General features: G+C 40.0%; 1 protein-coding gene across 2 annotated transcripts; it reads right to left on the bottom strand.

The window, feature by feature from the left end:
• Positions 1-339: 339 nt before the first annotated feature.
• On the bottom strand, positions 340-22,026 carry SERPINI2 (serpin family I member 2). Of its 2 annotated transcripts, none has more exons than XM_075132135.1 (9): positions 20,188-22,026; positions 18,351-18,660; positions 14,307-14,534; positions 12,550-12,744; positions 12,253-12,445; positions 11,244-11,341; positions 10,475-10,561; positions 7,149-7,238; positions 340-625 (listed from the first exon to the last, which is right to left on the bottom strand). In XM_075132135.1, exons 2-9 carry the CDS (start codon positions 18,613-18,615, stop codon positions 549-551), a joined length of 1,233 nt encoding a protein of 410 aa, XP_074988236.1. In that variant the 5' UTR covers positions 18,616-18,660; positions 20,188-22,026; the 3' UTR covers positions 340-548. The 2 variants fall into 2 exon arrangements, with proteins under 2 accessions (XP_074988236.1, XP_074988237.1); XM_075132136.1 differs by having other exon boundaries at positions 18,351-18,553.
• Positions 22,027-22,995: the final 969 nt, after the last annotated feature.

The raw sequence follows: 22,995 nt of genomic DNA, 5'->3' as shown, positions 1-22,995 counted from the left end.
AAATTGTAAGAGTGCCTGTAAAAAAACACAAAAACATCTATTGTATCACTAACACCACTAGAGTCCTCTTTTGTCCCATAATGCAATGAAAATGATCTTCTCTGGTGGCATGCTAGGGTAACAATCATGCTAAAGCATTAGTTCTCAAAGTACAACAAAAGTGGACAGAGTATTGTCTGAAAATTAATATAAGATCTTTCCATCAGAGGATAAGATCAGACTACCTCTTCGCATTCCAAGAAGCTGAGAACAGAGAGAATTAGATACATGTTGAGAAGTGACTAGATTAAGTATGTTTTAATATACACACATTACAAAGAAATCTTGTTGTTGGTCATCTTAGTATAGGCTCTACAAGGAACACAAAATCATTCTGTCTTTGTGAAGTCAGAAAATCAGCTACTAAGCAAATAACATTTTTATTCTGAAATTTCAAACTTCTTCATGCTCTAGCATTGAAAGAATGAAAAGGAAAAACAGCAAGTTTGGCTGCAATAATGATCAGACTTTAATTTTAGAACATTACATTTTTTCTGCCTTTGTTATGATTATAGTGACTCCATATCTCTTCTCCTTGTGTTCTGAATGTCAGGATTTGCCAGCCTTCCCATAAACACAATTGAACCTAGAAATTGAAAGAATATTACATATGTTTGCTGGTAAGCATTAGTGTGGATTTCAGTACCAATTATTAAGAATAAGAACATAACTTTTTTCATCTATTCCTACTTTTCTCTGTCAATAGAAAATATGTCAGAGTTAAATGTAGTGACACAAACAACATTAAATTCTATTCCCCTATCTGGCCAAACTGATCCTGCAAGCCCTTATTATTTTTACGAAGAAGAAATCCTATGCTAAACATATAAAATTTCATTTATATCTAAGCTACAATTGTATGGCTTGGAATACTTAAGATACACTATTTTGTATCATACTTTCTTTGCATGTACATACAGTATGGTGTATGTGTAGTTCTGTAACGGCGATTGCTTTTTTTCTTGTGTACCAGAGATTTTATTATGGTCAGTTGTGGTAGAAAGAACGAGGAGTACTTGTGGCACCTTAGAGACTATGTAGTTGGGTGGTCACCTCGCTCCAGCCCTGAAGGCGTTAAAACAGCCCTGGGAGAGGGCTGCCCTGGGGAGCCAATACTAAAAGTAGCCGTGGAAAGGGCTGTGGCTGGGAAAAGGAGTGAAAGCACCTGAGTAGTTGGCCACAAATGTGGCCAGCTCAATTAGGGCTCAGCTGGCCCTGATAAGAGGGCTGAGGTCCAGGGGCAGAAGGAGTCTCACTCTGGCCCTGGGAGCAAGCTACCTAGAGCAGAGCAATAGAAAAGGGCAAAGGGAGCTGGGGACCTGCAGGCCTTGGTGAAGGCCTACAAACGTACTGGGGCTACAGAGGTACAGCCTGGGAATAGGCAGAAGCAACTTCTCCAACCTCCTTGCCAATGATGAGTGGCCATGACAGACTGTAGTCTGCCCCAGTGAGCAGGGGCTAGATGAGGACTGGCAGTAGCCACTGAGGCAAGGTGGGAATAGAGGGTTGGAGGTTCCCCTGGAAGGGGAGACCTAGAGTGTGGGGGCACTGCCAGGGAGCAGCACCCCAAGGTAAAGGGGCACTGGGGTCCAGGAGGGACATGGGGTGGGGAGGGCAGTGGCAGGCAAGACACTGGCCTGCAGAGGGTGCTCAAAAGCTGGAAAAGAGCGACCTCCCAGATGACCAGTAGGAGGTGCCGTGTCGGTGAGTCGTCCCATCACTACAGATTAAAACCCACTTCATCAGATGCATGGAGTGGAAAACACGGTAGGTAGGTCAAACGTGAAAAGATGGGGGTTGCCATACCAACCTTAACCAGACAAATCAATTAAGGTGGGCTATTATCAGCAGGATTAAAAAAACCTTTGTAGTGATAATCAGGATGGCCCATTTCAAACAGTTGACAAGAAGGTGTGAGTAACAGTAGGGGGGGAAATTAGCATGGGGAAATAGTTTTTAGTTTGTGTAATGACCTATCCACTCCCAGTCTTTATTCAAGCCTAATTTGATGGTGTCCAGTTTGGAAATTAATTCCAATTCTGCAGTGTCTCATTGGAGTCGGTTTTGTTTTGTTTTTTGTTGAAGTGAATTCACTAACACAACTCACGGACAGGTCATGGGCAATAAAAAAAAATTCACGGAAGCCCATGACCTGTCTGAGTTTTACTAAAAATAAGGTTTGGTGGGGGGGAGCACTAACTGCCAGGAGCTCCAGGCCCCTGCTGCCCACAGCAGCTCAGGGTTGGCATCTCAGAGCTCAAGGGCACCCGCCACCTGTGACAACTCAGACCTCTGGGGCCAGCAGCTGGGAGCTGTGAGGCCCCTGCTACCCCAGGGCATGAGGCTGAAACAGAAAATGTCACGGAGTCCTCAAAGTCGCAGAGGCCATGATTTTCATAACCTCTGTGACAAAAATCTTATCCTTACCCCTGGGTTTGACATTTTTACAGTATATGCCCTATTGTGCCTCAAGTCTCTTCCTGTTACTTGCTGACAGCTCCAATAACTCAGACTACGAAACCTAGGGAATTTCCCCCCACACACACACACCGGAATAGTTTACCATTATTAAAGACTTTTTACTTTGCCTCAGGAACGAATCCCTTTGTGGTATGACCTCTTTGTGACTTCCTGCTATTGCCAAAGGCCATTTCAGTTTGACTCTAGTATTATACATAGTAAAATCCCATTTTTCTCCCCAACTGGAAATCTCTTTTTGCAGTAAAGTCACTACCCAGGACAAGTGTCAGATTCGAAATGGAAGTCTGGCTCTGGGGGAGGAAGTCTTTTCACAGAGCTGCCTCTACATCTCCTCCTCAGAGGCTACTCAAAAGGCATTGGTTCTCAGCCATGGCAGACCCTGCTTCCTTGACATTTATAAAACATTAAGTTGTTATGCAGTGTGCTGTGTGCTTAAACTTTTTAAAAACCCAGACAGTAGTCCATTAGTAAGAGGTCATATCTTTCCCATTTAATTAGAGATGTTTACCAAAAATCCCATGTAGATTCACTGGTTCTTTTGCATGTGAATTCACTGAAGATTTACAACTTAGATAACTTATCTTGGATTACAGCATTCATATAAGGCCAGAAAAGGTCCTCTCTTCACATTGCCCAGTTAGGCTGTGTCTGTATTTAGCATTTTTGTCCCCATGCTATTCAGTGTTGTGATACAATGTTATTTATCCAGACTCTCATCTCGCACAGCAATTTATTCTCCTGGTCTCAATAGGGTTTTTTTTATCTTCACGATCGCCATGGCTTTTCCTGTTGGCCATCCGTCTCAAATTACTCTCTCAAGTTGATCTAAGGTTGGGTGATTTATTTATTTAATTTTTATTTTTGCACATTTGAGCATCTCTAATTTTATTTTTAAATGGAAATATCTGACTGAGTTATTTACATATTCAGATTCTTCTCCCAGCAGTCTCTGGTTTTCACTATTTATGGGAGTCCTTGAAGCTCTTTTTTACCAGTGCTATATGTACTGTATATTCAAGAGATTGAACCTAATTTGCTGATGTCTGACATGGTTCAGAGTTACAGAAGGTTAATACTCCTGTTACATGTCTGGGAATGGTGTTCACTAACTGTGATGGCTACTGTTCTCCTATCACTCCACATCACTGTAATATCTGAACGCCTTTCTTTAGAGCATTAAGTGACATAATTAACCTCTGTCATGTGTAATTTATTCTCTCTCTCATCTTCTCTCCAGGATGAGTGTTCAGACAAATCGTATGTGGGAAGGGCAGTATAGCAGCCTCCAGGAAAGGGGATTATTTCATCAGAAGACAGGGAATTGATACAAATATTCCAAAATAATAATTTGGCCCATACATCCTATTTAGGTCAGGCATGAATCAGGCCTATATTGGTCTTCAAATGCCTATCATTATGACAGATTTCCTGAAACTCCTTTCCAAAGTTGCTATAACAAACTACTGATTGTGTAATTGTTAAAAATAACAGTAATTTTCCCTCTTTTATGGCAGCCATTACCATCTCCTATAAATGAGTTGTCACTCATCTTAGATACTCCTTTAATTAGAGATTTAGTTTTGACATTTTAATTTCGGCGCAGATTGTAAAACAGTAGAGATTTTCATTAAACACATTGTTTTTAAAAAGTTATAGCTTAAAAAAAAAAGAGGAATTTTCCCCTGGTATTCCCTGCCCCACACACTTTTGTGTGCTGATTGCCATCACATGGCTCTGTAATACAAAATAACCAATAACTGCTGCCATGTGGTAATGAAATCAAAAAGGTTTATTTTGAATGTTATGATTTCCCATTGCATCAATGCCACATGCTTCTTTGATTCATGAGGTTTATGAAATGTATTTGTTCTAAGGAATTTGCACTATCTAAAGGTTAAAATCAAAACTGGTCTTCCTCAATTGACTCCTATGCATTGGGGGGGGATGGATACATGGTCTTAGCTTTGAATATTTCTGGAAAATAAGTGCTCTATCTGTTTATTTGGAAGGGGTTTAAAGGATCTTAGTTCAGCAGAATCATTTATGATGACCAGTAGAAAGGAAAAAATCAAGAAAAATGATGATGTGAAAAGAACTAAAGCTAAAATATTAACGCAAGAAGCTGACCTAAAACTTCTGCTGGGACCTACTACCTATAGAATTATGGAGTCTATTACTAGTAAAAAATAAAACATTCTTAAAACCAAACTGATTTCACATAACTTCAAAACAATAGTTTCAGACACAAAGCTTATCTAAAAGATACTTATGGATCCTGTCATGCCCAATTTTTAAATAACTATATTAGCCTCCATGAACAAACTTTCCTCCAAAATCATTAGAATAGGGGTGCCACATTCATTCTGTGGAAATGGCTGAATTACATTTTTTTTTAAATTAATACACTTAGGTCAGGGCTACAAAGCTCGGGCAATATCCTGCTCTCAATCCACACATATATGTCTAGAAGTTTTGCAAAGTGACTGAGGGGAAAAATATGGTACTTAGGTAGTAACTAATATTTTAGTTAGCAAAGTTAGACGTTGCATTCAGTACCACTTGATTGGTGGAGAATGAAAATCATGTTTAGGACTACCATAAATTCAGCTCTTTATTGGGTTCTGTGTACAGAACAGTATCTGTTCTCTGAGCCCCTACCCGTGGGGGGGGGGGGGAGGTAGAGAGCTCAGAGGACAAGCATTAAGAGACAGGAAATGAAGTGAAAGCACCACATACTCCACTGCTTATAGCAGTGTACTTTTAAAATTGATGTGAATATGAAGCGGAATGCCAACTGCCTTTGTCCAGTCCTCCTATATTGATCCCTGCCTACATCCAACCACTATCTATATTTCTGCTGAAGTGATCAGGAGTTAAATAGTTAATGTTGATATTTATTATCCTACTGAGGTGAAGGGGATACCTTTTGGCTATTCTAGGCCAAATTCTGCTCTGTTACGCTGCTGCTAATTGACATCAGCAGTATTGTCAGCTTTCGTGTGATGGGGTTTACAAACCCCTCACTAAGGTGGAGGCAGGGGAAAGGCTGGAGCAGTACTGAACCAGGAAAGAGCTGCCTCTCGGGCACTGCCAAGCATTTGTTTGGGGAAATTAGCACTATAAAAAGAGCTCCAGCAACCCAGGTGGAGGGGAGGAGAGAAATCATTTCCAGGAGGAGGAGCTTTTACTGAGGAGGTCTTGCAATGAATCTTTCTCCCACTTCTTTGAGACATCATCCAAGAGGCAGGGAGAACCATGTACAGGGCACCAAAGGGTTGCCTGCATGCGTCAGCCCTGAGACTCAGGGTTTCGAGCAAAGGACTGTAATCAAACAGAAGCCACGCCCCAAACTGAGACATCAGGTGGGGTAAGGAGTGGCCCACAGTGAGGTGAACAAGAGGTGGGCAAAGCATAGGTCAGCCTGAGCTGTCACACTTGGCTAGAATCTGGAGGAGTGAGAGACTGGGTCCCCTTACCCACATAAGATTCACCTATGCCTTGCCCTGAGACGGGCAGGACTAGGGAGTTACTGGTAAGAAAGCTGACCCCTCTGAACCCTGTCCCTGACACATTGAACTAAAAAAGAGACTAAAGCAGCAGGCCCTGACCAGTAGACGTGCTGGCTGAATGGACAACCATACTAAATCTCACAATCTTATTGTGACATTGGGTGTTTTCCTACCTGTCAATGGAGCTGAAGCTAGCAAGATGGCTGCCACTTCCCTACAGCCTATCTGCATGTGGAAGGGAAGCTGCCCTGAATAAAATTGGCTTCCACCTCCCATTGTTTTCAGAGAGATTGAAGCTAGGCCTACCGGCATAATGGCTGCTCATCTAAGGTTCAGTGGGGCTCAACAGGACATAAGGACTGTCAGGAGCAGAGAACAGGTAAAGAAAGTAGAAATTCTGAAGAATTTTCAACCAGTGTGGGGTCTGGATTAATAGATTAAAGCCACATCAGGCTGTCAGGCCTGGAGTTTGAAACACATATGTGAGAAGATAAAATGAAGACAGAGAATGGTCTGAATGTGAATATATATGAAATTTACAGACCTTGTTAAAGAGACACAAATTCAAACCAACAGCTTTCCTAATTTCCTTGTTAATAGTACTTAGTTTTCTTTTTACTGTTTTTCTTTTTGCATTTCACTTATCTTAGATAATGGTCAGACTATGCAGTGTTGCTGTAGCTGTGTTGGTCCTAGGATATTATAAATACAATATAGGTGAGGTAATATCTTTTATTGAACCAACTTCTGTTGGTAAGAGGGAATCTTTCGAGCTTACACAAGAAGCTTGTCTCTCTCTCTCCGGCAGAAGTTGGTCCAATAAAAGATATTACCTCACTCACCTTGTTTCTCTAATAGTCAGACTAATCAGTTTCACTTTTATTTGTAATGAGAAGTTTCATAGTCCATTTCACTTCCTTGTTCCCCCACACTAGTACAATGTGCGGTCCTGGTTGGGTTGCAGACGCTGCCCAGGAATGTTTAAATACAAACAAGAACATTTTTTCTTAATTTTATTTTCCATATTTTCCCCACAAAAGCCACATTTTGGGCTAGTGCTATCTGACACCTATCCCTTTGAAAAATCCCAGGAGAGGGAGGGTAATTGCAATAACTTACCTGTTGGATTATGTTTCAGGATAAATAGGAATGGGCGGTTAGCCACAAACTGGTTATGTGACATGCTCATGATCGCTGCCATCTGCGTGCCTACAAACACAAAGCAATAGACTTTCTGTTAGGGATAAATCCTCTGCCCAACACAAAGCCTAAGCAGAAGGTCTGGGTGCTGGAGGAGTGTCTTTGGGGTAAAGAAGTCATCCTCCCCGCAAGCCAAGGAAGCTGCTAAGAAGCCACCCTGTGTGGAGCGGGGGAACGGAGCTACCTGAGGCCAGTGACTGAAACAGGTTATTTTCTAATGTCCAGGGGATTGAATGAGTCACTGTGTAGGGAGCATAAGCAAAGCTAGCCTCTGCACCATACAGCTAGTCACCTCCCCCCAGCATAAAGGAACCACACCCATTCTGGTACCAGAGGCCTTCTGTGGCCATGGAGATTGGCTGTATATGGTCCATGGGCTGGATTTCTACATCACAGATTAGAAATATTAGTCATTCTTACGGAAGAGATTTTGCTATAACAGATCAACTGTTGTCCCATTATGTCAGGTGTCTAGTATATGGTGTAGTAAGGAGAAGTGATAAATCTATGTAAAATGCCTTTCACGGAGACACACACACACACTGGATGAACTGCTGTTCTTGATTACCAAATGACAAACGTATTTTAACTGGATTTTTTCTTTAGTTACAAATCATAAAGACAACTGCACAATTACAAGAACAAATCACTCATCTATTATACAGCTGCTTTGTAATATGACATTTTCTTTGAGGACTTAGCACAAACTATTAAGATAATAACCTGCTGGATATATCTTGAGACTTTACCTTCTTCAGCTCAAGATGTGGCATTTCATTTTAAAACTCATCTGAATGGAATATTGTAACTATATTCTTTAACTATAGTTATTATCTTCCTAGCAGGCATCTGTCAAACTGAAAGCTTAAAATGGCTCATTTAAGCAGTGATATATGTGCTCAAGAACAATGGTTTACCACTAAAATGGGCTGGTTAAGAATTAAGATATGATACTGCAAGGCTGTCATTAAAATAAAATCAGGTTATCTTCTGTTTCATATTAACATCCTTGCTAGATACAGTAAATCATCTCCATTACAAAGGGCTTCATAAGCAGCCAATATGGAATTTTGCCACTCCTAAAAGCTAGAGCAGAAATTATCATAAAGACAAGATGAACTTTGTCATGCAGTGTAATACAACTTCAGTGCCAACAGGCTGGGCCCAGCAGTCTAGCACTTGTTACTATGTGAGGGAGCAGAATTCAAATCCTTTGCTCCTGGGTCAGCAGCAACTGGGAAAATTGAGAAGACCGAGAACTCAACCTTTGCAGAACAGAGCCTTTTATCACTCATTAGCCACTTTGAGAGTGACGTTGATGAGCTCAGAAGGAACCATCTTCAACAGGATGGTTGTCACAACACTGGTCATTTTGGTGGGAGTAGTTAATGATTTTGAGTTGCTTTGATACGACGATGCCCTCCTCATCACTGTAATATCTGAGCATATGCCAGTCAATAACTGTCCACCAAAATACCTAATGTTACAACAGGTTTCAGAGTAACAGCCATGTTAGTCTGTATTCGCAAAAAGAAAAGGAGTACTTGTGGCACCTTAGAGACTAACCAATTTATTTGAGCATAAGCTTTTGTGAACTACAGCTCACTTCATCGGATGCATACTGTGGAAAGTGTAGAAGATCTTTTTATATACACACAAAGCATGAAAAAATACCTCCTCCCACCCCACTCTCCAGTCATCCTTCTGATACAGAAAAAAGTAGATGCAAAAACTGAGAGGGGATATTTAGGCTTTAAGAAACACTTAGGAGGAACACTATGAGGAAAGAAAATGAGGACAGGAACCAAAAAACATAATAGATGGTATACTCGGTGTGGGAGCAACCTCTGACTTCCAGCAGATAGTGTTATAAGTATCATATGCACTGTGTAATTCAATTAGTGTTGTTCAATCCAGGGACAGATTATTTATTAAGTACTTAATATAGAGAACACTTTCAAGTAGCGTGTCTGGGAGCTATGAATTCATTTAATAGCTGCTAGCAAGCGGATTGCTTCCAATATTCTTCTTTACTAAGTGCTGAGTTGAGACACAATGCACCAAATTCTCCTCTCACATACATTAACAAACAGCAAGAGTAACTGCATTATGGTCCATGAAGGTACACGATGCAGAATTTGCTATTATTACCTAACTTTGTTAGCTGTGTTTTTAGTGTGTGTGTTCAAAATCCAAATCAAACATATATTAAATTAAAAACCCCTAAAAATAAATAGTCCAAGGTGTATTTTTTTCCTAGGACCTACATGACACTTAGAAAACAATTCCTGCAGAGGACACCAAATATGAAAATACAGGCTTTGACAGTAGCTTTAGCAGTCACTGCTCTACCCAACACTAGGGACGAGAGGGGTGCAGCAGTGATAATGGCCAGAGACATTGTGCCTGTGAAGGACAGACTTAATTAAAATGCTGCCAGGGCATTTGGTGGTGTGCAGAGCAGAGCACCTTATGACACACAGAGTGGAATGTATATAACTACCCAAAAGCTGGCCTTGGAAAGTCTCTGCTGGTGTGGAAGGAGGCTGGGGAGATGGCAGCATAGCCACACTCCAACCTCATATCGATGTTATGGGATCCGGGGCCCTGACAGTGCTATGATTCCTTATGGCTTGCATTAAAGAAGACCAAACATGAAATTCTGATTTCTCACTACACAAGGTGCATTGCACTAGATCCTTTTGTCCTTCCTCTAACCCCCTTGCACTCATGCATAGGCATGCATATTTTAAAAATTTGCTTACTTTGGGGGTAGGGACAAGGAAAACATACTGAAAATCAGAATAGGTACAGTGTCAAAAATCTGTTTAAAAACAACAATAGGGCGATGATTTTGCATGACCTGCATTGATACAAAGTTACGAATAAAAATAGTTGCGGAGTCTTTCATTTTGTAAAAGTTGCCTTAAAAATCATTTATTTTGGAAGAACAGGTGCCTTTGACTGTAAGCATACTGAAGAAAAAAATATCACCTTATAACCAAATATGTGGGTAAAGGTTGGATTTTTTTTGTCCGATTATGGGTTGAGGAATAAAGTCCAGACACACGTAAGCCTGCTGCATGGATTTTAATAATTTAATTTGAAATGGAAGAACCATGGGTGAAAAGTGCACCAAATGATTTGCATCCAAAATTTACTCAAGAGCCACTCGCATCAAGTTCAAAATACATTGGAGTGATAAGTGTTTATTCTCCTAAGCAAAGAAAATATTCACATCTTACTTGAGGATGCTGCCGCTTCACTGCCATCTTCATTTACCTCAATACAAACTTTTTGGATGGCTTTAGAAATGTGTATGTCAGATGATTCTGAAGGGGAAATATATAAATTATTACATTTTATATTGAGAGATGAAGGCTCATGCACAATGCTTAACTGTTAAAATCAGAGGACCCTTTCTATGTTCATTTCCTAGTTCCCAGCCTCAAAAAATACATGTGCGATTTCCACCACCACCCACTCTCCCATTAATGTTTGATGAGTTAAAGGGTGAAGAAACAAAGAAGCAAAGTCTAGGCTAAAGGACAGGTACTGTATATTGAAAATATAGCATGTACACTTGTCTGTAGATGCACACATATATTATTCACGTAATATAAGGAAAATGGTCTTGTTGGAACACTGGGATCTGAGAAATCTAGATCTTAAACAATATTGGGTCACGTGTGTAACATTTTCCAGAAATTAGGAGTCCATGAACTTCAAACCTTAGATCTTCTATACATTCAAAATTACAATTCACTTGCTCCCCACATTTTAACATGAATCTAAGAATAAGCCACCCTTGTTCTCTGATGTAGAGGGGTAGGGGGAAAAATTTTCCTGTGTTTGTGTGTGCGCACGGATGTGTGTATGCATGCACGTGCAGTTTTGCCTTGAGTATATACCAAAAAGTACATGGTTAAAGTACATTATTATAAAAAGTGATGACAACTGAAAACAGAGATAAAAGTTTCATAATTGTAATATCAGAATTGTTAATCACTGCACCTGTTATTCCAGAAAGGTCACAGCCGCCACTAAATATCTCTGTTACATTGAGGGAGCGCAGCGTTTCTTGTAAGTTCACTGTCTGTTCTATTTTAAACCTATAGAGCGTATAGAAAAAAGACTCATTGTATAACTATCAATATTTTCCCAGTCAATAAATGATTATCAATAGAAGCAGCAAGCCTAGTGGTTAGATCAGGAGGCAGGAAGATAGAAAATCTAGGTTCTATCCCACTGCTGTGTGCTCCTGGGCAAATCATTTAACCTCTCTAATCGTTTCCTAATCGATGTAGTGAGTAAGTAGTTAAAGGCTACTTGCCCACTTACTGTAAAATGTTCAGAGCTATACGGATGAAAAGCACCATCTAAGGGTTTCATAGTCGTACGATTACTATTTTGCACAAGGGAGACAACGTTTAAAATTATAAAGAAACCAGACATAGAGGCATTACGTGGTCGAAAACTCAAGATGTAAAGCGTCATTGAGAGCAGCTGTACTTACCAGTGGATATTAAATAGCGCAAACCTTTAATTTAACTTTAATTTGTCCATGTAGTGTTACAAAATAAAGCACCTTTTTAGATCATTGGTGGCTAAAATAACCAAATGAGGGCACACTTCTAAGCCAATGTTCACGCTCTGCTCTGCCATCCAGGAAACCTGGGTTCTCATTTTGCCAGGCTCGTTTACAAAGAGAGAGTGAAGCCGGTATAAAATGCCACCACTCATGTAAGTGAATGAAGAGTTTTGATCCGGTAGCATTTCACACCTACTTGGAACAGGTGTAAAGGTCTACACAAGGTACAAGGTAGTGGAAAATCAGGTCCAATCTGATCCTCTGTTCACTGACACGAATGACAAAATTCCCATTGACTTAAGTGGGAGCAGAATCAGGGCCTGTCGTCAGTAGGCTTTCTTGACTGTTTTTGTATTTAATCCCTAATGCTTCCGTAACGGAAGATTAGATGGGATAATGAAAAATAAGAATATTGAGAAGTACATTACACACCTAGGGAGGCTTATTTCTACGTCTTCCTCTTGTGTTTCAGCAAACCAGTTTTTTATCAGCTGAGCTGTAATTAGGTTTTCTACTTCTTCTATAGTTACATCTTCTGAAGGAAGTGTTAAAACTAAGCTGAACTCCTTCCCTTTGTAAGGTAATTCCAACACCTGGTAGCTCACATTATTGTCAGAAAAATAACCTAGAATAAATACAAAACCATGGGCTTCAGTAAGAAAACTGCAACCACTAAGACAATATATATGATTTTATGGTTACCACACAGACATGCATATTTTACATTACCAAACTTTGTTCTCAGCTGAAGATGCATCATTGGTATTTTAGTTACAGAACCATCTCTCTTAGTAAAATCCATCTCCTGGGTAGCTTCTGGTCTGAACTTCTGTGTCCAGTCTCCTTTGAAGTAAATAGCGTTCACCAGAATAAGCCTAGTAAGGGGACCAAATTCTTCACTTGAAACAATATTTTTTATTTTGCCTATGGGGGGGAAAAAAGGACATGAGCAAAATTTTCAGATGCTATAAACGCCAGTTAGTCTATCTTAAACGCAATTAAAATGAGCATGCATGTAATATACAGCTGTGATTTTAAAGATTCCCTGTTACGATAACACTCTGAAAAAAAGGCTGTTGCACTCTGACATTAGAGAATAGTTTGTCATTATACTTTTGTCCCAGTGAAGTGAATGGGATTTTGCCATTGACATAAATGGGAACCAGAGCATGTTCATTATGTTAGGATGGTTTTGTGTATAATACGGAATATAATACTTTCCTGCAGAGTTCCAGATTATTTTGATATTATCACAGAGCTCTGCTCCAGAATGCAGGATTTATTTTTCAATGAACTTTCATCTTTCCCTTATAAAGAAAACCTTCATGTTATGAATCGAGTGTAAGCGATGTAAGGATGTCTATCTGAGTCCGCAGACAACATTATCTAAAAGGAGGTGTTAACAATGACATGTGGGTAATTTAATTGTTATTTTAGCAGAAATATCAAGCTAATGGGCTTCTCCATTGTTGTTGAATGGAGCAGTAGATATTAGGATGGGTACAGTGGAGCAGATAGTTGGTGTCAATAGTTGCTTTGGCAAGGAATGAGCCGTTCAAATGCCTTTTGCCTCCAGATTTAAAGTCAGCTCTCCACCTGTCTGAAAGGGAAAGGGGAAGAATTATCTCCTCTCCCTGGTACCAACCCGCTAAATGACTCCAGAATATCAGCAGCCTCCCCACCACTTATCACTCCTAGATACCAAAATCCCTTTTGTCCCATACCCAGCTTCCAAAACCTCCAGCTTTCCCCTGGCAACTTCTTTGGTTCAGTTATTCGATGTCAATACAAAAATGTGCAGCACATCAGAGTTAAAATATAGGAGCAGCATAAAATAAATGGAACATTATCAAACAGAATAACACACAGAATACTATATTAATTGGTGAAGGAAGGTCAGAGAGGGCTTATAGGCAGAGTTACATAATTCTGTGGACCCTGTTGTAAAATTAAGCCTGAACGTTTCACATTGGACATGGGGCTTTGGTGGCTAGCTTCTATATTTACTTGGAGTATCAGAGTTTATTTAGCAGCTGTATAGTGTTCTGAAAATTAATAGATTTTGCTAACATGTATTAATGATTTACAGTAAATGTGAGAAATGGAGCACTTGTTATTAACAAATTAAATAATCATCTACTTGGCAAAGAATGATGATTTCCAGCGTCCCAAAACCTATAGCTGTGTAAAAATGCCATACTAAATAATTTTATGAAAAAATGCTTCACATGACTGTGAATCAAAAGAAGATCATTAGAGTTAGCAAACAGCCTGGTATTTTTCTCTTTTTAAGGGCTAGTTGCTGGTCTTAATAACAGGCTATATTGGAAAGAAGGTACTAACTTCCAGATTCCTTCTTGCAAAGTCTCATATCTGTCACAGATCAATGATACAACCACCAACCCGTTCTATATATTTTCGGGCATTAAAGGGGAAGAACTTAACTAGCAAACAGTGATTTTATGAAAGCTGTAGAGAGAGTTTACCATCTGTTTTGTTTTCTACCCAGGTTCTTATGGCCTCTGTGCAAGCTTGTGTGTCTTGGAAATTCACCAGTTTTATAGCAGTCTGAAAAAATTTCTTGTTGCTATGGAGATACTGTTCTTTTACAATGAATCCTTCTTGAAGGTAGAGGGCATTGGCAAGATTAAATGTAAATTCTTTCTTTTCTGTGGTGACAGAGAAAAGTGTCTGGAGCAGAGAGAATTCTTCACCTAAGGAAAATAAATGTTAATAGTAGCATCTTCACTTGAAGAACATAAAGCAGCTGTGTAATAGCATCATTCTCCATATACAAAATGCATTCCATAATCTCCTGAAGGTTCAGGTACAGTACAACTAAGGCTGCTTTTGAAAATGAGCTGCAATATTCTGATTGTTTCCTTTATGCTGCATGTACATTTGGAAAAAAAACAGAAGATTCAGAGACTCTCCCCACCACCACCCCATCCCCAGAATACAGGCCCTTTCTACCCAAGCTACCTTGTAAAGGTGTAACTGGTAAGGTGATTAGATATTTGTCATAAATATAAAGGGAAGGGTAAACCCCTTTGAAATCCCTCCTGGCCAGGGGAAAGCTCCTCTCACCTGTAAAGGGTTAAGAAGCTGGCACCTGACCAAAATGACCAATGAGGAGACAAGATACTTTCAAAAGCTGGGAGGAGGGAGAGAAACAAAGGGTCTGTGTGTCTGTCTATAGTCTGTCTTTGTCAGGGATAGACCAGGAATGGAGTCTTAGAACTTTTAGTAAGTAATCTAGCTAGGTCTGTGTTAGATTATGATTTCTTTAAATGGCTGAGAAAAGAATTGTGCTGAATAGAATAACTATTTCTGTCTGTGTATCTTTTTTGTAACTTAAGGTTTTGCCTAAAGGGGTTCTCTATGTTTTTGAATCTAATTACCCTGTAAGATATCTACCATCCTGATTTTACAGGGGGGATTTCTTTATTTCTATTTGCTTCTATTTTTATTAAAAGTCTTCTTGTAAGAAAACTGAATGCTTTTTCATTGTTCTCAGATCCAAGGGTTTGGGTCTGTGGTCACCTATGCAAATTGGTGAGGCTTTTTATCCAACATTTCCCAGGAAAGGGGGGGTGTAAGTGTTGGGAGGATTGTTCATTGTTCTTAAGATCCAAGGGTCTGGGTCTGTAGTCACCTAGGCAAATTGGTGAGGCTTTTTACCAAACCTTGTCCAGGAAGTGGGGTGCAAGGTTTTGGGAAGTATTTTGGGGGGAAAGACGCATCCAAACAGCTCTTCCCCAGTAACCAGTATTAGTTTGGTGGTGGTAGCGGCCAATCCAAGGACAAAGGGTGGAATATTTTGTACCTTGGGGAAGTTTTGACCTAAGCTGGTAAAGATAAGCTTAGGAGGTTTTTCATGCAGGTCCCCACATCTGTACCCTGGAGTTCAGAGTGAGGGAGGAACCTTGACAATATTCTTCAAAACTGTCAGTGGTTTTAAAACCAGTCTTCTTCCAACCATCCCTGTCAGTGTCGTAAAAGAATGTTTTTGTGGCACAAGCCACCTGCAGATACAGGGAAGTAAACTACAACAAAAGGGTTCAAGACTGGAAAACCCTAAGGGGGCAAATGCTACCCCCACAAAGTTCAATTCTGAAAGTGACAGGGATTGCTTGTTGAAGGAGTGGGGGTAGAGAGAGAGAAGTAGGAACTCCTCTTGTTCTCTCCCACACTCAAAACTCTCCCATGCATACCTCCTTCACACCCCACTGAAACCATTCTCTCTCCTGGTCCTCTTGAGTGAAAGGTATAAACATATTCTATATAAGGAACAACATGCATTAGCCTACACATACAAGATTAATTCACATCACCAGCTTTAGTGCAGAGACAGATTATGCCTCTCCTTACTCTCACTGGGTGTACCTTACTCCACAAGCAGGGCCAGTGAAATCAGTGGGATTATACCTAGAGTAAGGTACTACTCAGTGTGAGTAAGGGTGGCAAAGTCTGGCTCTTTTAACCTATGTCCTCCTTCAGAGGATAATATTGAATAAGCAAAGCATGAACTAAATATATTTTAAGACAGGGTGAATGAATCTCACTGGTGCACTAATTAAATAGATACTATGAGTTGCGTATTCCAAGTGTCTGACTCTGTATGGCTTTCAGCATTGGTAACATGTCTGATAGAGAAGATTTTTGAAGTCACTTGCACATGCTCAGGCTAACCTTATCTTTGAAAGACACCCTGGGGGGCGGATAACGGGGCACCCCTACCGAGTGTAGTTACACTTTAAAATCCACAATATACTGATTACATATTTGATTTTTTATAGTTCCCAGGCCAAATAAATTCCTGAAGTAACTCCACTGAAGTCACTTATTATAACAGGGCTGAATTTTGGCTTCAAGGATTCATTTAACTCTATAATTTAATGCACTGCAAGCTGCATTTTTTTACAGGTATCTTCCCTCTTATGTCCCAGGTTTATCTCATTCTATTCCTCTCCTGTTGTGTCACATCTTTTAACAACACGGAGATATGAAATCCATTCAGTGTTGTAATCACCCACTCTAACTAGTTTCTGTTAGTGCCATATTGCATTGCATAGGCATTTTGGAAACATCCCTTTCTGCCAGTGACTGGCAGCATGACACATAGCAGAGGTCAGAGACTTGATTTTCTAAGTAACTTGTCTGTTTAAATATTTTCTAAAAAAATTAAAATGGTTAATAATCATCTTCTTGAATGAATGGATTTATGTCATGCACTGAAGATCTACAAATGTAGCTATAAATGCCCAGCTGTCCCTTGATAAGTCATTATTCTTGGGAGTCTATGGGAAAAGACCATTGTACCAAACAAAGTGTTAAAAATGTCCTTTGCACATTGGATTTGATCTGCAGATCAATGATCTCTATTAGGACAGATTGCATTAAAACTATTCAAAGCAATTAAAATGGACTTACTACATTTCCTGGAACCTGTAATTGAACATGGGCTTCAATTATTTCTACTTCTAGCTGTTAAGAATGCAGTGTTTTTTGTACAAAATGTACACATTTTAAAATCATTTAGCCAACAAATTTTTGTAAGTCTTTTTCACTGTAGAATTACCTACTGTAGGGTTATTTTTGAAACTTGTAATGACTTTCCTATTACTTTTCATTAAGATGATATTAAATATAAATAAGGAAGTGGAGGCCGGGGTGCGTGGCTGGAGTTGACTTCTTATACCCCATAGGCCAGATTCTGATACTCTTAACTCATGTTTGGGAGCACTGCACTCCGTAAGTAGTCTCAAGACTTCAATGGGACGATTAATGGATAAGGTGCTATGCAAATTGTATATATAAAATGTATTAGGCCCTACCAAATTCACGGTCCATTTTGCTCAATTTCACAGTCATAGGATTTTTAAAAATCACAAATTTCATGATTTCAGATATTTAAATCTGAAATTTCACGGTGTTGTAACTGTAGGGGTCCTGACCCAAAAGGCAGTCGTGGTGGGAGGGGGGGTTGCAAGGTTATTGTAGGGGGGTACACTCTTACTTTTGTGCTACAAATGGCAGTGGCGCTGCCTTCAGAGCTAGGCAGCCAGAGAGTGGTGGCTGCTGGCCGGGAGCCCAGCTCTGAAGGCAGCATCGCTGCCAGCAGAAGCACAGAAGTAAGGATGGCATGGTATGGTATCCATTTCAGTGACTGAGCTGGCTGCTATGGAAGAACCTGTTCTGAGAACAAGAAATGTCTATGTGATCAGAAAGCAACTGAGGATCAGAGATGGTAGCTACTGGCCAATGTCCTCTACCCTGTTCTGCATCTTAGATATGTCCATTTCTGTTTTACTAGTTAGCTTCATTAGTTTGAGATTGATATTTTATATGCATTTTAAGATAAGAGAATGAGATCTAGCAAAAGGAGCTAGTGCCATGTGACAGTGATATAATCATTCAAAACCCTGACAGTCATGTCATGTGACATGAGCTGGGTACTAAATGCCACTCACCAGTGTGTTTCACCATTATTACACAGCATGAATGACAGTAGATCAAGCGATACTCACCATCTTTATTTCCTTGCAGTTTCAAAGCTTGTCTTATCTCCTTAAGTGCTTTTCCCTTTGCCCCCAACTGCACCGTTCCAAGAAGTAAAGCAACACCAAGTGGTGAGTGTATGATGTTCTCCTTTTTAGGAGAACAATGAAGAACTTGGTATAGCTCCACTGCAAGTTGGGTAGTGCTGTCAGCCATAGGATTAGAGATGGGGCTGCAAGTTAAGGACATTCCAGCTGTAATCAAGAGAAGGCTCTGAAATAAAGCACTTCTCATCGTAGCACAGTTTATTGCAGCTTTTTCCCCTCTGAATGATTGGAACTGAAATCACATTATAAAAACCAGAATAGTGATTTAACTTCATACTACCACACTTCTCTAAGAAGTTACGATAAACAGCATCTAGCTCCTTCCCGTAGTTCTATTGGTCAATTTCTTTATCTCACCCATAAACTATACACCCAGTATAAAAGAAACTTTTTAACACAAGGAAATGTTACCTTTGATCTCTAATAGAATCTTATGTAAATCATCCCATAAAGTAAACTTCTATACCTGAAAAGAGGTTTAATCTTGATAAACAAAAACCTATATAAGAGTAGGTTAACGTGAATATTTAAAGATTGTTTGCAAGTATCATTCTGTGTACCTTTGGCATGATGTATGTAGTGTTCCCATAGTAAGTTCACTGTTTACCACAGTCAGAAGTTATCCTTTAACAAGTCATAGGAAGGGAAAAGGAATGTCCTTTATTCTGTGCAATCAGTTAAGTAACTGATCCATTTAATTGATGCTAGCAACGAATATGTACACACAGCTGTATTACCACACTTGTATGTGGTAGAAAACACCATGCTGTGCTTGATTTTATCTGGGGTGGTATATACTATTCTAAATGATCTGTAGCTGTAAAATATTAATCTGAATCTATACTTCTAGCATCTTGAACTTTAGGGTGTTTGGATCTGGGATTTTGAATCAGTGTATTCATATGACAGGGGGCCATTTGTACAATTCAGATCAGGGATGAGCTTTCAGACCCCAAAGTGTGTTTGAATCCAGGATTTTGGTGTGGGTCGCTCTTGAATTCCAGGACAAATATTGCTTTAGAAATGTAGCCTCATAATACAAATGTACATTTGAATAGATCTGGTTTTATAAAGCACTCTAAGTCTATCAAAAAAGCATTTTACTAAATAATTAATTACATTCTGGCACAGTAATACAGCAGATATTACAAAACTCAAAATTAACTCACATGAAGCCTGAAATTCAATGGAATCCCTCCTGCTCAGGAGTTACCTTGGAATTGTTAAATTCCAGATGAGCAAGCATCAAGGGCAGACAGAGAGAGGATATCTCTAACAACATCAGCATTGAGTATAAGCCTCAATCATGTTAGGAAACTAGAGATTGGAATTTCAAATAGAGATCTCCCTTAGGCTGCTTTGAGTAATCGCAGCCTAAACCCCTAACTGTCCATTTCAACTGTGCTACACTAAGTTCATAATCCAAAATCCACTGAAAATCACTGGGTGTTTTCCATTGACTATAATGGCTTTAAGCCCTAACATGTTAAGTTGCAGAACTATATTTTGAATTCAGTTACAATTACCCACTCCCTTCCTGTTGAAGTCACCGAAAGCACTTCTTGATTTCAATGGGAATAAGAATCAGGTCTATACTTACTGCTCTGTCCTACCTTAAGAAAGCTATAGCTTAAAGGATTTGGATTAGGCAATAATAAAAATACACACCTACATCATTTAAAATATTTAGTTTTATACTAATAGCAACCAGCGTTTCCTGTTCCCCAAAGCAATTTAAAGAATTAATGCATATGCTTACCCGGAAAAACAGTTTCACCTCTCTCTCCACACTTCACAGCAACACTACACTTAAAAACTGGTTTGCCTTGAAACGAAAAATAAAGAGCAACAAGGACAAGGACACTACTATGTTTATCATGAAAAGCAGCATGACTAATGTACCAAAACCCATAACAGGTGGCCACAAAGTTTATTATGAAAATTTGTCTTTCTAAAATGTGTCAATATTAATTGGGATGTCTTGCCTTGTGTAAGAAATTAATGGGGAGAACTGTGTTTCAGTTTAATGGGATGACAGCGTAACTCAGAAACATGACCTCAGTTCTAATGTGCCCTTCTGATCCTTTTAATTTACCTTGAGAGAGTCTGCATTTGAAGCAGAACTATGGACTATGCTCCTGAATTGACCCACAGAAATAATGGTTATTTTTTCCACATGGTTTCACCTGCAAATTGCAAATACATCAGCCATTGTGGATGTATATATTTTAAGCATAGCTGAGAGGGGAAAAGGGATAAAGGGTTACATGTGTTTAGCTCCAGCCTGTAATAGAGTAGTGCAGAGCACTGGGAGGCTTTTGCCTCCACAAGGCACAGTACTGCCTGGAGTTCCCCATTGTGCTGGGGCAATGATTGGGGAAAGGCTCCTTATTCCATCCGCACACATACAGCTACATAAGGGCTGGCACAATTTTAGCCTAAACAGTTTAGTGCAACAAGCAGTGATAAAATACTGCAACATTATATAATAGATATAAGGAATACATGACAGTGTGGTGTAGAGGTTTTAGGGTGTGTCTACACTGCAATTAAAAGCCTGCGGCTGGCCCATGCCCGCTGACTTAGGCTTCTGGGTTTCAGGCTCAGGGGCTGTTTAACTGCACTGTAGATGTTCAGGCTCGGGCTTTTGCAAGTGTGGAGGGTCCCAGACGTAGGGCTGCAGCCCGAGCCCAAATGTCTACACCACGATTAAACAGCACCTTAGCCCAAGTCTGCTGGTGTGGGCTAGCCATGGGTGTCTAATTGCAGTGTAAATGTACCCTTAGTCAGTCTGAGTATGGGATGGGCCCATCACGAGTTATGCAAGTCATCCCAAATGCATGCCAATCAAAAAATTGATAAAATACTGCCCCAATCAGACATTTGACATAGCCTGTACGTATTACAGAAATAGTATTTTAAGAAGTTTGAGAAACCATTAGTGCCAATATTTATTATTTCTATGAAGTCAGGCTTCCTTAGTACAGAACTACAACTGCACAAGCTTTAGAAGAAGAAGAATTTTATACATAAACATATTTCCCAGCTTGCACCTCAGAGCCGTATGATTTTGAGACAAGGGTGGAAGGGCGTTGCCTTCCATTTCTAGAAGACAAGAAGGAGCATTTCAATGGCAGGTTGCTTTTTTTTTTTTTTTTTTTAAAGGCTTCTGCTTGAAGCTAGTCAGATTTGAAATGTAAGTGGAACTGAGATCAGAATAAAGTTAATTCATGTTACTCAGCACCACACAATTGACAGGGACAGTATCCTCTGCTCTACCAATGCTCTCGGCCTTGTTCACTTTTCCTTCAGCTTTTCATGAAAATTACCCCTATGTCTTCATCCACATGTACCCCTATGCATGGTACAGCTCAAGTTCACCTGCAGTGCCCTTGCCCTGCCGCGTCCAAATTCCTCTTGAAGACTCCTGCCACGGTGCTGACAGTAAATTAAAATGACCTGTATGTGAGGAGCGTGTTGTGCCTATTGCCTATATTCCCCCTCCATGGTCCACTAAGGGCGTTCACTCAAGGGTCCTCAGAGACCCATGTCCCTCTCCCTCCTGAATGGGGTTTTCCCAGGCTGCACAATTCCCTGCCTAAACTGTGCTATCCTCAGCAAGCCAGGCTGCCTAAACAAGCTAGGTCAGCACTTTGCTTTCTTGCCAGAGGCTATGAACAGTATAATTGCCACAGTTACCAGCTCTTTCTAAGCAAGCACATTTATTCTTAAGGTGTGAACATGATACAGAAAACAATAAAAGAACCTACACACATACAAAAAGTTTACCAGAGATTACCCCCCAACTTCAATCTAGTTCTCTGATAGGTATCAGTTCTTCAAAACCCACAACGGGGTTTCCCCCATGGTTGCAAGTTCATAACTGTCTCAGATTCAAAGTTACAATGAATAGCTCAGTCTTTCCTTTAAACAACTTGGGTCTTTGATCTTGATCTCTTGTAACAAGTAATCAGCAGACAATGGCCCACCCCTGAAGGCACAGCTTCAAAGGGCTGAGTTTTGGCATCATCGGAGGTGGGGAATTTGCATTCACCACCCCCTACATATTCCCCAGGGAAACCACTTAACACACTTTGTTCCAAAAGTGCATTCTTACGTGGCACATTGTTCAATATAGTCTTTTGAACACCCAGGTCTCACATCGCATCCCCTCTCTCCCGAGGTGTCACATACAATCCCGGCCCACAATAAAACATAAACCATTCGTACATTCATTAATACAATGGACCCCAAAGATACTTAAAGTTAATTCCATAAGATCTACCAAGGATATTGCAGGAAAATGCCATATCTGTCACACGTGTTTCCTTTCCCCTAACCTCTGTGCACTTGTCTATCCTTACACTGTAAACTCCTCAGAGCAGAGATCATGTTTCAGTGTTTGGAAAGCACCAAGCACATTGTGAGCACTACCATAAAAACACAGTAAGTCATAACAACAACATGGAATATGTGAAATGGCTGCGGGTAATCTTGTCATATTTTATAAAACAGCATACACATTTATGATACTGTATAAATAACATTTAGGCAATGTTAAAGTACA

This window comes from Caretta caretta, chromosome 9, assembly GCF_965140235.1.
Source record: "Caretta caretta isolate rCarCar2 chromosome 9, rCarCar1.hap1, whole genome shotgun sequence".
Classification (NCBI taxonomy): Eukaryota; Metazoa; Chordata; order Testudines; family Cheloniidae; genus Caretta; species Caretta caretta.
This window is presented reverse-complemented; position numbering and strand designations above follow the sequence as displayed.